Raw genomic sequence first — 13448 nt, 5'->3', positions numbered from 1 at the left:
TTATTTTGAAAGATGCTAGACTTGAGGGGCGCTGGGTTGAACAATAATAATGGGTTGACAAAAGAGCAAAATCAATATCAAAACATGTTTTGAATTGAAACAATACAATATGCTAGGGTGTTATATAGCAAACATAAATAGATTTAGAAAATAAAAAAATTTAAATAAATTAAAGTAAGTACACCTATCAATTATTTTAATGGCTTTGGTATTTTTGGATGTTAAAGTGTTGCAATATATCATTTGAATAAATATTTAAAGATTTAGAAGGAAGGTTTGTTATTTCAAATTTTTTATTCATGCATATGACATTTTGCAATGAATGAATTTAGCTCATTAGTATGATAAGAGAAGAATCCAAACAATTTAGTTTTAGAAGTAAGGAGAAAGTTGGCTAGAATGTTTTGTGAAATAAATTTGCAAATGTCTTTCCAGAAAATACATGAGACAGGACCAGAATAAATGTCAGATCTTCTTGATAGAGTTGGCAGAATAAGCAGTGTCATTTTTGTATCATTGGAGAAAAAAATTGCAGGGATAAAATTGATTATCTTAAAAGATACTTCTTTGACCGTGATCAGATATTTTGACGGAAGACACCCGATTTTCTTCTGGTTCAGTTCAGTTCTCAGCTGAACTGCTTATTCTAAGAGATTACATTTAGATTAGAGACCATTAATAAGGTATCTATTTCACGGTTGTGTCTTGCTGTTTACAATGTGCATTGGCACATTTGGCCAATGCTATTGACTGGAGGGTTCAGACTTAGTGGAGGTCCAGAGGACTTAAGAAGCATTATACACCAGACTGTATAGCATCAAAAATAAAAGCATATTCCTTTGGTGGTATGTGAATGACAAACCTTTTATTTTGAACATGAATTGAACGGCCTCGTTCATTTCGACCGCCACCATTGCAAAAACTACAGACAGACTACAATTCTAAAATAGAGCAGAAAATTAATATCATCGTTCATGGCTTCTCCAGTAATCCAAGTAAACGTAAGAAAGCGCAGGGAGGAAATAGCTAGTCTAGGAAAAAGGAGGTCTTTTTTAGGGTTTCAAATTAAGAAGACCTTCACAGAGGGCAGAGGGAGGAGTTGGATTATCAATACATTCGGACTGAGAAGGCATGCTGGAGGAAGGTGGACAGTTTTTCTGCAAAGGCGATGTGATACGAAGAATGTAGGCCATCATCTCCTCAAGATTAGAGGAGAACAAAGATTTCAGAAGGAAATAAACGGCTATTTGCATATGTTCCGTGTCGTAATCTGGCCACAAGATGTCGCCAAAGTTCCTTTTATGAGGAACTTTGAGCCAGGAAAATATCTGTTCAATATTTCACTGCAACTGTAAATTTTTCAAATTAAATTAATTATATTATATTATGTTGTGAATGTGTTTATACACAGAGGAATGTTTAAGTTTATCTCTTTTAGATATCTCTTTTCTTTGCGAAGAGAGATTGAAGGATTTCTCAAACTTGCTTGAGAGATAGAGGGAGAGAGAGGCAAAGGGAGAGAGGCAAAGAGAGAGAAGCAAAGAGAGAGAGAGAGTTTAAAATTGCCTTTATTTTACACTCCTTGTTGTTGTTTTGTTGTTGTTTTTTGACAACAACAAAAAACAATCATAAATGCTAACTCAAAAAAAGGAATAACTAAAGATGCCTCATCCAATGTACATAAAACATCATTAATACCTCACTTGCATACAAAACCATCAATGTTCTTTGTCAACTTAAAAAAACTCAAACTCCACACGAATTCGAGCGATTATCAGTCTCTGAAATAAAACATAAGCATCATCTGTTTGATGACCGTTCTTTTTTGTTTCTCCTCGATAACCATATTGCCAGTTTTGCAGTTCCAGAAATAAAATTCAAAAGAATATGAATAGATTTCTTTCCTGCACAATACCGTGGACCATAAATAAAAATACAGTTAGAAAACTGTTCACCAAAACCACCAAACAAACGACCTAAAAGAACAAAAAGAGACTTCAATCTTGAACATTCAACAAATAAATGAGATAATGTTTCATCTTGAGAACAATAACAACAGGAAACACTAACGCCAGGATGAAGGTGTGCCAGATACCTGTTTGTAGCTATGGCCCCATGCACAATCCTCTACTGGAGGTCACCCACCCGTTTCGCAACGGGGGGTTTGTACAGGGACCGCCAACAGCCTCTTGGGGTAGAGCTGGAGTCAAAAAACTCAAGCCACTTCAACACCCTCACTTCTGCCAGAGAGCGTAGATTCAGCACCTTCACACAGACATGGTACAAAACTTTCTTCCCCAGGCCTTCAAAATAACCCAAAGGTGTAGCTTGGAGAGACAACAACTTCTCTGGCTCATCCTGCCACTGATCCACTGCAGGAGAGACGATCATGGAAGGAAACACGTATTCATATTCATCATCCCATTGGTCAGACAGAGTACTGTTAACAGCAAACGCTCTGATGGAAACTGACAGAGATGCACATGTTTCTTCTTTAATCCTTAATGCAATTCTGTTGGATCGTATCTGTAGACTCTCCATTAGACTGTTCAGCTTCATCAGATGACCCAGCTTCACACAGCCTGCTTCCCTCATCCTAGATCTTAGCGTACCAGATGAGAGGAGCTGTGATGAGAGAGGAAACTGTTCTCAAACAGAGGCTCTTCAAAAACCCACATTCCAGGTGTTGCCTCAGTCTCTCTCTCAAAGGTGAGAATCTTCCAAGTGTTTAGCACAGATTGGTAGAACAGGGTGAGACCAGTCAAATCCAAAGATCCTTGTCTCAGCAGAAAGAGATGTTTATCATATCCCATACGACCTGCTTTCCTTAGCAGAAGACGCGCCGTATCCAACCATGGCAGTCCAACCCCATATAACAGCTTCTGCAGAGTTTGAAGCCTGAAAGCCGCGATCCGCGACATGATGTCAATAAGTCCTTGTCCTCCCTCCTCCACAGGTAGATACAACGCAGCAGCTCTCACCCAATGACATCCAGACCAGAAAAAGTCCACTAGAGTCTTTTGGAGATTTTGTACAAGAGAGGATGGCGGCGTCAACACAGTCAGTTTATGCCAGAGGGCCGAAGCAACCAAGTTATTAACTACCAAGACTCTTCCCCTGTAAGATAGCTGAGGCTGCAACCATTTCCACTTAGATAATCTGGCACACACTCTCTCCATGACACCCTCCCAATTTTTTCTCAAAACAGCCTCCGTTTCCAAAAAAACACTCAAGAATGTAAAGCCCTGATCAACCCAGTGAATATTACCTGGTAATACGGGGAGATTATTATTTTGTCCATGGGCCAACTTTTAAAGCAGAACTTTTCTCCCAGTTTACTTTAGCTGAAGAAGCTTTTTCATAAAGCTCTAAACAATGCTGAAGACCCATAGCGTCATTCTGGTTCTTAATAAAAATGTTAATGTCGTCAGCATAAGCAGAGACTTTACAATTATGAGGCAAACCTGGAAGAACAAGGCCAGTGAGGGTGGAGCGAACTTTAAGTAAAAAAGGCTCAACTACAATAGAGTCCAACTGCCCAGATATGGGACAGCCTTGTCTAACACCTCTTTGAACTTTAACAGGACGACTTAATCCTCCCTCAACTTTAACAACGCAAAGCACTTCATTATATAATAAACCCAATAAAGAAATAAAACCTTCACCAAATCCAAACGCTCTTAATGTAGAAAAGAGAAAACAATGATCAACTCTATCAAAGGCTTTTTCCTGATCTAATGAAATAATTCCAACATCAGTTTCATATAATTTACAAATGTCAAACAAATCTCTTAAAAGAAAAAGATTGTCCTTAATAAATCTTTCAGGTACACAATATGATTGATCTTTATGTATAATGAGTTTGAGAATATTCTTCAGCCTGTTAGAAAGCACTTTAGAAAATAACTTGTAGTCCACACAAAGGAGAGAAACCGGCCTCCAGTTCTTCAACAAAGTCAAATCTCGTTTTTTTGGAAGTAGGGAAAGGACAGCTTGTCGGCAGGATGATGGTAAGATTCCTGTTGATGGGCACTCCTGAAGCACCTCCCACAAGTCCTCCCCCAACAGCCTCCAAAAATGTTTGTAGAAGTCTGCAGGTAGACCATCTAGACCTGGACTCTTTCCAGAAACCATCTGTCCAACTGCAGCAGTCAGTTCTTCCATTGAAACTCCAGCATCCAAAATATCCTGATCTGCAGCGGTAAGCTGAGGAAGACCATCCAACAAAGTCTCCATAGAGCTTCTGTTACAGGTCTGCTTCTTGTAGAGGTCACTGTAAAAGGCCACGGCATGTTCCTTCATGATGCTGGGATCAGCAGTCAGCGCTCCATCAGAAAGTTGGAGGCAAATCAGCTGCTTCGCCCGGCTGACACTCCTCTCCAAATTAAAAAAAAAAAGATGTCGGGGCATCCATGTCCTTCACTGTAGTAAACCTTGACCGAACTAAAGCCCCTTTGGCTCTTTCATGTAAAAAACAACTTAACTGATCTTTCTTAAGTTTAAGCTGATTATTAGCATCAGTTGACAAGTTATTTTCCAATTCTTTTATCTCATTTTCTAAATTCTGAATCACTTTTTTAATTTTAGCTGTAGAAAAACTTGTACATTGTTGGCAAAAAACTCTTATCTGAGCCTTTCCAACCTCCCACCATTCAGTTAAAGAAAAAAACTCTGATTTTCTTGTTTTCCATAGTTGCCAAAAGAAAATCTCTTTAAGTAGTTTCGTATTAAAATGCCAATACGATCTGTATCTAATATTACTTGAACAAAGAAAATCCAAGTAAACCAGGTGATGATCAGAAAACCCAACTGGAGAAATTAAACAGACAATCTATTTCTGTAAGTATCTGAGATATAAAAATCTGTCCAACCAGGCCCTACTCACTATCCCATCCTTCATTTTTACCCAGGTATACTGTCTATCTTGGGGGTGTTTAATCCTCCAAGGCAAGCATCAACCAAGCCCAGCTCCGCTGTCACCTCAGTTAGAAGATGATGGAGGATGAGGTTCTTCCCCAGTTCTGTCAGTTAGAAAACTAGCAGTGCAGTTCCAATCACCCCCAACACAACACATTCATTTTGACTGGACTGTTGGAAAAAATTATACGTCTTGAAAAATGTTAATTATTTGATCCCCTTGATTAGGTGCATAAACATTCATAAAACAGAAAAAGTTTTTTTCTATTTCCGCTCTGATCACCAGGACCCTTCCTGGGACTAGCTCAGTATAAGAAATAACTTTAATGTCTAAACCTGGTGAGAATAAAACTGCTACACCAGCAGATGACCTGGTCCCATGAGATAGAAAATATTTCCCTTTCCAACTCAAACCCCACTCCACCTCATTTTCATGATCTGTATGTGTCTCTGGTAAAAGCACAACATCAAGTTCCATCCATCCATCCATTTTCTGAACACCCTTGTCCCTCAGTGGGGTCGGGAGGGGTGCTGGTGCCTATCTCCAGCTAACGTTCCGGGCGAGAGGCGGGGTACATCCTGGACAGGTCGCCAGTCTGTTGCAGACAACATCAAGTTTCTTTTGCCTAATCGTTTCTAAACTAACCATCTGTTTATGTGGATCCCTCCCACCATTGATGTTACTCATACAGGTGAAAAAGAGAAGGAAGACAGACAGAGACAGTAGAGAGAAGGTCACCCAGTGCACTTTTATCATTATCTTATTTCTGAATTTTCAGTCGTTTTGAACCTTTTGCTTTATTTGCTGACACCTGTCTCCGGACGCTTGTCGTGTGGTTTTTTAACCGGATCCGTTTCTTTTCATCCAGCATTTCAAAACCAACTATTTTCTGCACCATTAATACACTCTTGATAAATTTTTCTACATCAGGAAAATAGTCAAGGATTTTAACGTGTTTTCCAAACGTTTCATCCAGAAAATCATTAATTTCCTCCAGAGTATACAAATCACCACTAGACGTTTGTGAATCTGCGATTAAAACGCCGTCTGAGTTGATGTCATACTCCATGTCTTCTACCTGTGCAGGTGAGGCTGCAGACTGATCCTCTGCAGCGCCACCTTCAGGTAACGCTGCATCCTCGGCAGCACCACAACCAGCCGTCTGATCTGTTTCTATATCCAAATTGCTCCCATCTCAGACTCACCACCACCACTCCCAGAGAGAGAAAGACAGAGAGAGAGAGAGAGAGAGAGAAAGAGAGAGAGAGACAGAAAGAAAGAGAGAGAGAGAGAGAGAGGAAGAAACAGAGAGAGAGAGAAAGAAAGAGAGAGAGAGCATATTCTGATTTCAGAAACAATTAAAACCAGCCATTTGGTCACCAGAGAAAAAGAATAGGAGTTTATGTTATGATGACATGTGATGTGAGTTTTACTTTGAAAAGCAAGATCACAAGGGGGCGTGGTTTAAGTTCAGCAGCCCAGAGCCTCCAGGTTGCAGACATACCCGTCTTGGTCGTCAAGCTGTGTGGCCCCTCTGCCTTCATCTTAAACTCGACATGCCGGAGTACCTGGACGACCCGTCTGTGCTCACCAAAGACAAGCTAAAGAGCGAGCTTGTTGCTCACAATGTGGAACTGCCGAGTGGCAACCCGACCAAAGACGTGTATGTGCAGCTTTATCTAAAGAACCTGACGGTCCAGAACCAGAAGAACGCCGTGGCCGTAGTTCTGGATGCGTTCTCCAGCGACGAGGAGCTTCCGCCTGTCGTGGCCCCCAACAGAAGGCGCTCCTCCGGAAGGGTAAGCCTTGTTCTCTGTGTTGGAGTCAACCAGCTGCCTCTTGTACTTTTTTTTTATTACGGTTTTTACGGTACTGATATTCAGAAGAGCTCACATCGCTTATGGTGGAGCTGCCAAGAGAAAATGTTTACCTCAGAAAAGAACTCCGAGTGCAGTTTGTATAATTGTTTTATACATCATAGATCAGCTTAACGGTAGTTTTGCCTTTGTGGGACAAAAAGTTTTTTCCATTTCTTCCCATCCAGCCACCAACTGCGCCCCGCCTCCTGATGTCAGATGGTTGGTTAGACCAGTGTTTCCCAACCCTGGTCCTCAAGGCACACTGACCTGCATGTTTTAGATGTTCCCCTGCTTCAACACACCTCATTCAGCTGATTGCAGTTCAGCAAACACCTCCTAATTGAAATCACCTGTGCTGAAGCAAGGAAGCACCTAAAACATGCAGGGTAGTGTGCCTTGAGGACCAGGTTTGGGAAACACTGGTCTAACTAAATCACTTCGTGGCCACAGATCTGATCAAACTGTCACTGTTCAGCTTTCACTTCCCCCAGAACGTTTCCACTTTAGTCTGTTTCAGTGAAGCTGGTTGTCATAACACAGCCGCAGCTGCCAGTTCAACACATCCCATCCAGTTGCAGAAACACTTTATTTTTACAGACAATAAAATCAGGAGTAGGAAATGACGTTTAGTTTTAAAGGCTGGATTTCACTAAATGTACAATTTTTTTAGAGAAAAAAATTGCTGATTTTGTGCTGATGTCATTAGGACCCTCATGAACCAAGGAATCAGAAGAATTGGGTAGGTTACTCTAAAAAAATTAACTGGTTACTGTTATAATTTACTCTATTTAAAATGTGATAGCAGTTAAACTGTTTCAGTTACTTTAACAAAGTAATGCAGCTAATTACACAGTTGGATTTGTTAGAGTTCTGCCTGGACTCGATGAGAGGGGAGATCAGATTTAATTAATCTGGACTTGAATCTGACTTTTATTTCTGAAAGCTTTTAGGTCCATTGTTAGGTTCATTGCTCTGTTAGAAGAATGCACTTGCAGATGCTGTCCCTCTAACAGGGGGTGAAAGATGCTTCATAAAAGGACTTCTTCCTGCTCCAGTTCCCCTTTAACACAAATCTACTCTCTTTATTTAACTCCATTTGTTTATTTATTTATTCATTCATTCATTCATTCATTCATTCTGCAGTAAGGTAAAAACTGATTGCTTTGGATGTGAGAATTTCTACTTTTCTTCTTACCAGACCAGGTAAGAAGTCTGGTAGCTTCTCATGTTCTGCATTTGATAAATGCTTTTCACAAGACAATGCCAATGTCTGACTTTGAAGTAATATTGCTCGTTTTAATGTTTTTTTTATACCAGTCACATTTAAAGACTGAATATTATAATAGTGCTTTCACTCTAGACATCTGTAACATTTTCCTGCATCTGTGTAACGTTGATGCTGTTTCTCAGAGTTGTTTGAGTTGATTTTGGAACTTGCACTGAACCCTGCAGGCACAGACTGGTTGAATTCCACAAATATCATTTCAAATGAGCTTCTCAGTAAATGTTATTTCTAAGTCCAAAGTTGCTACTGTATGTTTATGAAATGACCCTTCCTAGGGTTTACATTTGGCAGAGAGGAATGGGAAATTAACTAGGCAAATGAAAGAATTCACATTTTCTTTTTAGGATAAAGGATTTTTAAATCCCTAAAGGAGGAGAAAAAAATGTTCACCAATGTTTCGATGTTTATATTTGCACTTCATGTAGAATTTTGGGATATTCTTTATTTTCTTTTTCCTGGAAATGCTCTACTTGCTATTGTCTGCAAATCTTTACCTGACTGTCTGTCCAGGTGTGCTTGGAGCCACCTGTTGCCATTGTTGGTCAAGCTCTGCGCTGGTGGGAACTACAAGTGCACCTCTCTAGCAAACTGTTAAGCTGCAGTGTTCTCAACAGGAGTTTTTTATTTTTTTTTGCATGTGATGCCACTTTATCACCTTTTTAAATGTTCTTTATAAATAAAATGGCTAAAAGTTTGAAAACAATACACACTCCTCGCTTGAAATCTTACTAGCGTCCTGCAGGATTAGGAAAAATTAACATGACATCTGCTTACATGTTGCTCCTGATGAATCATGTTGCAGATTTTCTTTTACCAGCCAACCAAAAGGTTGGCTAAAGATGTGCTGAACATTACAGACCAGACGGGTTTCACCAGCTGACAACACAGCAGTGTGGAAACAGCAGAGCGCTCTTAAAGGATTTATTGCCTCTGTCAGTTGTTCAGTATGTGAAGTAAAGGTGTACTTACAGAGGAATGCTAGAGGGTGGGACACTGATCCAGTTCTTTTCCTTCATGCTTCAATGTGAATAATGATTTATAAATTACAAGTAAACAGAAAAATACACATTATTTACTGGTAATACTTTTATAAAATGAAGCCATTTGAAGTAAGAGAGTAGACATGTTTCTGCTCAGGCATGAATAACGCAATTCAAGTTTACAAGATGCAATATTTTTTTTATCTTGTAAAAATGATTGTAAAATAATCATTATAAATAGTGTACAGTGTGCAATGTGAAATGAAGCTTTGATGAAGTGGCTTGCATGTCCCTTGATATGTTCCACATTTGGTCACATTACAACTGCAAACAAATATATTTTATTGGAGTTTAATGTGAAAGAAGACAAAGTGGAATACAATTGTGAGGTAGAAAAAAAAATTACACATGATTCAAAACAGTTTCTACAAATAAACTGAAAAGTATGATGTGCAAAAATATTCAGGCTCTCTGAGTCAGAACTTTGTGGAACCACCATTTGCTGCAATTCCAGCAGCAAACGGTGTCTTTAGGGTTTGTCTCTACCAGCTTTGGACTTCTAGTTGCTCAAAGTTTCTCTGTTCTTCTTTGCAAAACAGCTCAAGCTCATATTAGATGCAGAGCGTTTGTAAACAGCAGTTTTCACATCTTGCCACAGATTCTTGATTGGGTTTAAGTCTGGACTTTGGCTGGGCCATTCGACACATGAATATGTTTTGTTTTAAATCATTCCTTTGTGTTTAGGGTAGTTTTCCTGCTGGAAGCTGAACCTCTTCCTCAGTCTCAAGTTTTTTTCAGACTCCAAGCTTTCTTCATTGTCCTGTACTTGGCTCCATCCATCTGCCCATAAAACTCTGATTCTATGGGACCAGTTCACAGCAAATGTTGTCTCAAGGCACTTAACAAAAATCAGTTCAATTCAATCAGACAATCCTAGTTATCAAACAGTACAGTAAGCTCAACTAATTAGTCAAAGTAGTTTAAAAAGTTTCTATTTAAGGAAACCCAGCAAAGTGCATTACATTTTTTTTTTTTTTTTTTACAATTTTCACTTTTTCATTGAACTTTCTAAATTCATACACACTGAGATGTTTTGATTAGACAAAATAATTATTCAAGATATCAGTAATGTCATTCTGACTCGGCATCACGTTAAAGAGATTTAAAATGCAGGAAATGTTTAGATTAAAAAATGTTCAAGATATTTCTAATTCATTTGGAGACATTTTACAAGGAATTTTGACTAGATATTTACATTACAGTTGTAAATATCTAAGTTGGTTTTGCCTAGTCATTATTTTTCTTTCAATGTATCTGCAATTTAATCTGCATTAATTGAACCTTTAGGCTCCTATCTAAAATACATTGAAGGTATCTTGCATTATGGTGTCATTCAATATTTAATTAGAATTACGACTAGTTGGAACAAAAAAGGAGATCTTAAATTGACTTTATGACATGACATTCATATGGGAAGGCAAAGGGAACATTTGGTTTCAAACGCAGAGCAATCACACATCCTATGACAACTGCTAAGGCAAGCCTCTTTACTGAGGAAATTCTTTGTACATATGGTTAAAGGTTAAAGACCAGCCTTGTGTTGGATTTTATTTTATTTTTTGTAATATGTTTTGAAACCTACCATCTACATGCCAGTGTGATTACAGTGGGAATGAATCGGTGAGTAAGAATCCCAGAAAGTCATTCCCGACATTTTTCAGATGTCTAGCTGTAGTCTTGGATTCTTCTGTCATACGTCCTGTTTTATGTCCCACTGTTGTGAAAGAAGCCTACTGTAAAATATGAAGAATATGTATCATTTTTACATTTAATGAAAATATTTTCCATCTTGGTGACGGCGAACTACACAGTCCATTGTTACTCTGCCAAGCAGTTCAGCGTGAAACCACAAGTCCTGGCATGCTGCACATTTGACTACTCTCTATAAGGTGATGATAAAGAGAAATATGACTTCATTGGAGCTGGGTGTGGCTGCAGAGGAGGGAGCAGACAGTTTCACTCTAGAAAAGACTTGTGATGATGAAACATCCAGGTTAGATTGCCCTTAGGAAGAACATCTGGCTTTGCACTCTCCACCCATTTCACACACAGAGAACCACAGCTTCACTCCTCATTGACGCAGAGCATTTCCCCTTTGGCTTTCCTCACATTTCTGGTGGTTATCCACACTTTCTCTGAATTACAGTCAGTGTTTTGGTGCTTCAGCAGGGTTTGTTGCTCTATTTTTGCATATCTCATCAAACAGTGGAGGGATTGCTGCTAAATGATTCAACTGTAGCAACATTTTTTCAGTAAAGGTTAGATGAGTATGTTCTGAAGTGGGTATATTTAAATTAATGACTAACATGGACAAATTTACACTCTACAACAGGTTCAGAATGTTAAAATTCTGCTGGACCTCAACAAAGCTGTTAGGGATTTTTGTGTTATCATTTTTACATTTATACATCATACATTTATTATTACTTTGGATCATTAATCAGTCTTATATTAATCAGTATTGACATGATTTTCATTTAGTCTTGTCTGTGTTAAAACTTTTTGCACCAAGAACTGATTGTTCCCTCCACCCTTGGGAGAAATCGCTCCTGAGGGAAAGAGCTAGATGACCTGTGTGTGTAGATGGAGCTTGCCATCTGTCTCGCTGTTTATCTTCTTACATTCTTCCTTTTCCCAAATAAAAGGCCTGCTCTAGCTGATAGGGGGCAGAACGCTCTGTGAACGGCTCAGAGGAGCGGTTTGCTGAGTCTTCTCCTTTTGCAAAAGTTTGGCCATAAAATTCATATATGTTGTCTGTGGTTCTTTCATGTAGGTTTGGAAAAATACCTATCAAAAGCAGTCACACCTTTGTGAACATAGAGATATTCAAAAGGGAAAAGAACTTCATCAGTGAGTTGTTCTGTCTGTCTGCTTGTGAGAGGAGACATTCAACCAGGTTCTTACTGCGTTGGGTTTCTCTAGGGTGGTTCAGAGCTGGCAAATCTGTGAATTAACTGTAAATTTGGACCAAATGTTAGGTTTAGGACCTTAGTATGAAAACCATTTGCCTGCCGTTATTGATAGCCATGCTAACTAGCCTGAGCATTCATGACAGGCTTTGATATAGAGAACTAACTATAGTCTAGCAGAGAAAGGAGAGGCTGTGAGTTCACCACCATCAAGCCACACCACTGGCTCATCTTGCACGAGATCATTGTGAACTTTCAATCCCGCCAAAGTTAATCAAATCTGAATGAAAACATGTATCGGCTAAGTATGATAAATATCATCACTTTTTTAGTGCATCCGGCTAAAGAGTCACGCAAGAAACGAGGGTTGTGGTTTAGAACATCCAAAGGTGTTCACATAATTGCAGGGAACTTTAATAAGACCAGCTTGAAGACTGTACTGTGAAATGTTCTACAAGGGGAGAGAAGATTTTAGATCATGTTTACATCATGCACACGTACAGAGCCACACCCCTCACACACCTCAGCCAGTCAGACCATCTGTCTCTCCTACTGTCCTCAACCTACGCAGAGCCAGGGCCACCAAAAGGACGGTTACAACCAGGCCTGAGGATGAACTCAACAAACTGCAGGACAGTTTCAGTCAGAGTGGGACTTATTTGAACACCAGGAGTTGGAGACATTCACAGGAACTGTACTGGACTACATCCAGCTGTCCATCAAGAATGTGTCTGTGGAAAAAAACCATCTGGACTTTTCCTAACAGAAGTAAAAATATGGATTTGTTAAACTGACAACTCTTGATCAAAAATCACTAAACTTAATCTATTTTGATTCAGCTAAAGCAAGGTTTTCATATTGGAATATTTATTTTAAAATATAATATTTTTGGGTGAGTTGCAACAATAGTGTGCCGTTGTTTCAATGATGCCGTTTCATCGTGCATTCACAGAGGCTGATGAAATGACTTGTGATTGAAAATAAACATGTGGCGAGATTGCATTAAGTTTGAGTTTTAAGTGTCTGCTTTTGTGCCACAGAAAGCCGCCAGGAAATCAGACAAACATCATCTGGAGCAAGTCGACGTCGCATCACTTACTGACGAGAGCCTGAGGGACGAATTGCAAAAACATGGAATGAAAGTGGGGCCAATTGTAGGTGAGTGCTTCTTCCAGCTGCACTTGGCACAGAACAAAATGTCTGTTGTGGGTGATGCACTGTCCCCACAGATGACGAGCCAAAACATAATTGATTCTTGACTTACACTGTATTGCCAAAAGTATTTGCTCACTGATCTAAATTATCTGAGTCAACTACTTCAATTACTTCTGTGGTCACAGTCAATTGCTATTCTCAATGAAGTGTGAAGATTATTATGTGCAAAATAACTGAATTTCACTGAAGCAGAAAGCAATGTGAGGAATTGGGAAAATGAGG

General features: G+C 39.2%; 1 protein-coding gene across 1 annotated transcript; it reads left to right on the top strand.

The window, feature by feature from the left end:
- The first annotated feature begins 6332 nt into the window (after positions 1–6332).
- On the top strand, positions 6333–13396 carry LOC103155456 (lamina-associated polypeptide 2, isoforms beta/gamma-like). Its single transcript, XM_007577149.2, has 2 exons — positions 6333–6717; positions 13052–13396. The coding sequence occupies exons 1-2, from the start codon at positions 6475–6477 to the stop codon at positions 13268–13270; spliced, it is 462 nt and encodes a 153-aa protein (XP_007577211.1). The 5' UTR covers positions 6333–6474; the 3' UTR covers positions 13271–13396.
- Positions 13397–13448: the final 52 nt, after the last annotated feature.

The sequence above is a fragment of the Poecilia formosa genome, unplaced genomic scaffold, assembly GCF_000485575.1.
Source record: "Poecilia formosa unplaced genomic scaffold, Poecilia_formosa-5.1.2 Scaffold429, whole genome shotgun sequence".
NCBI lineage: Eukaryota > Metazoa > Chordata > Actinopteri > Cyprinodontiformes > Poeciliidae > Poecilia > Poecilia formosa.
This window is presented reverse-complemented; position numbering and strand designations above follow the sequence as displayed.

Coding starts and splice junctions, on each gene's coding strand:
- LOC103155456 (XM_007577149.2), top strand. CDS start 6,475: ATGCCGGAGTACCTGGACGACCCGTCTGTGCTCACCAAAGACAAGCTA. Junction 6,718..13,051: donor GAAGGCGCTCCTCCGGAAGG/GTAAGCCTTGTT, acceptor TTTGTGCCACAG/AAAGCCGCCAGGAAATCAGA.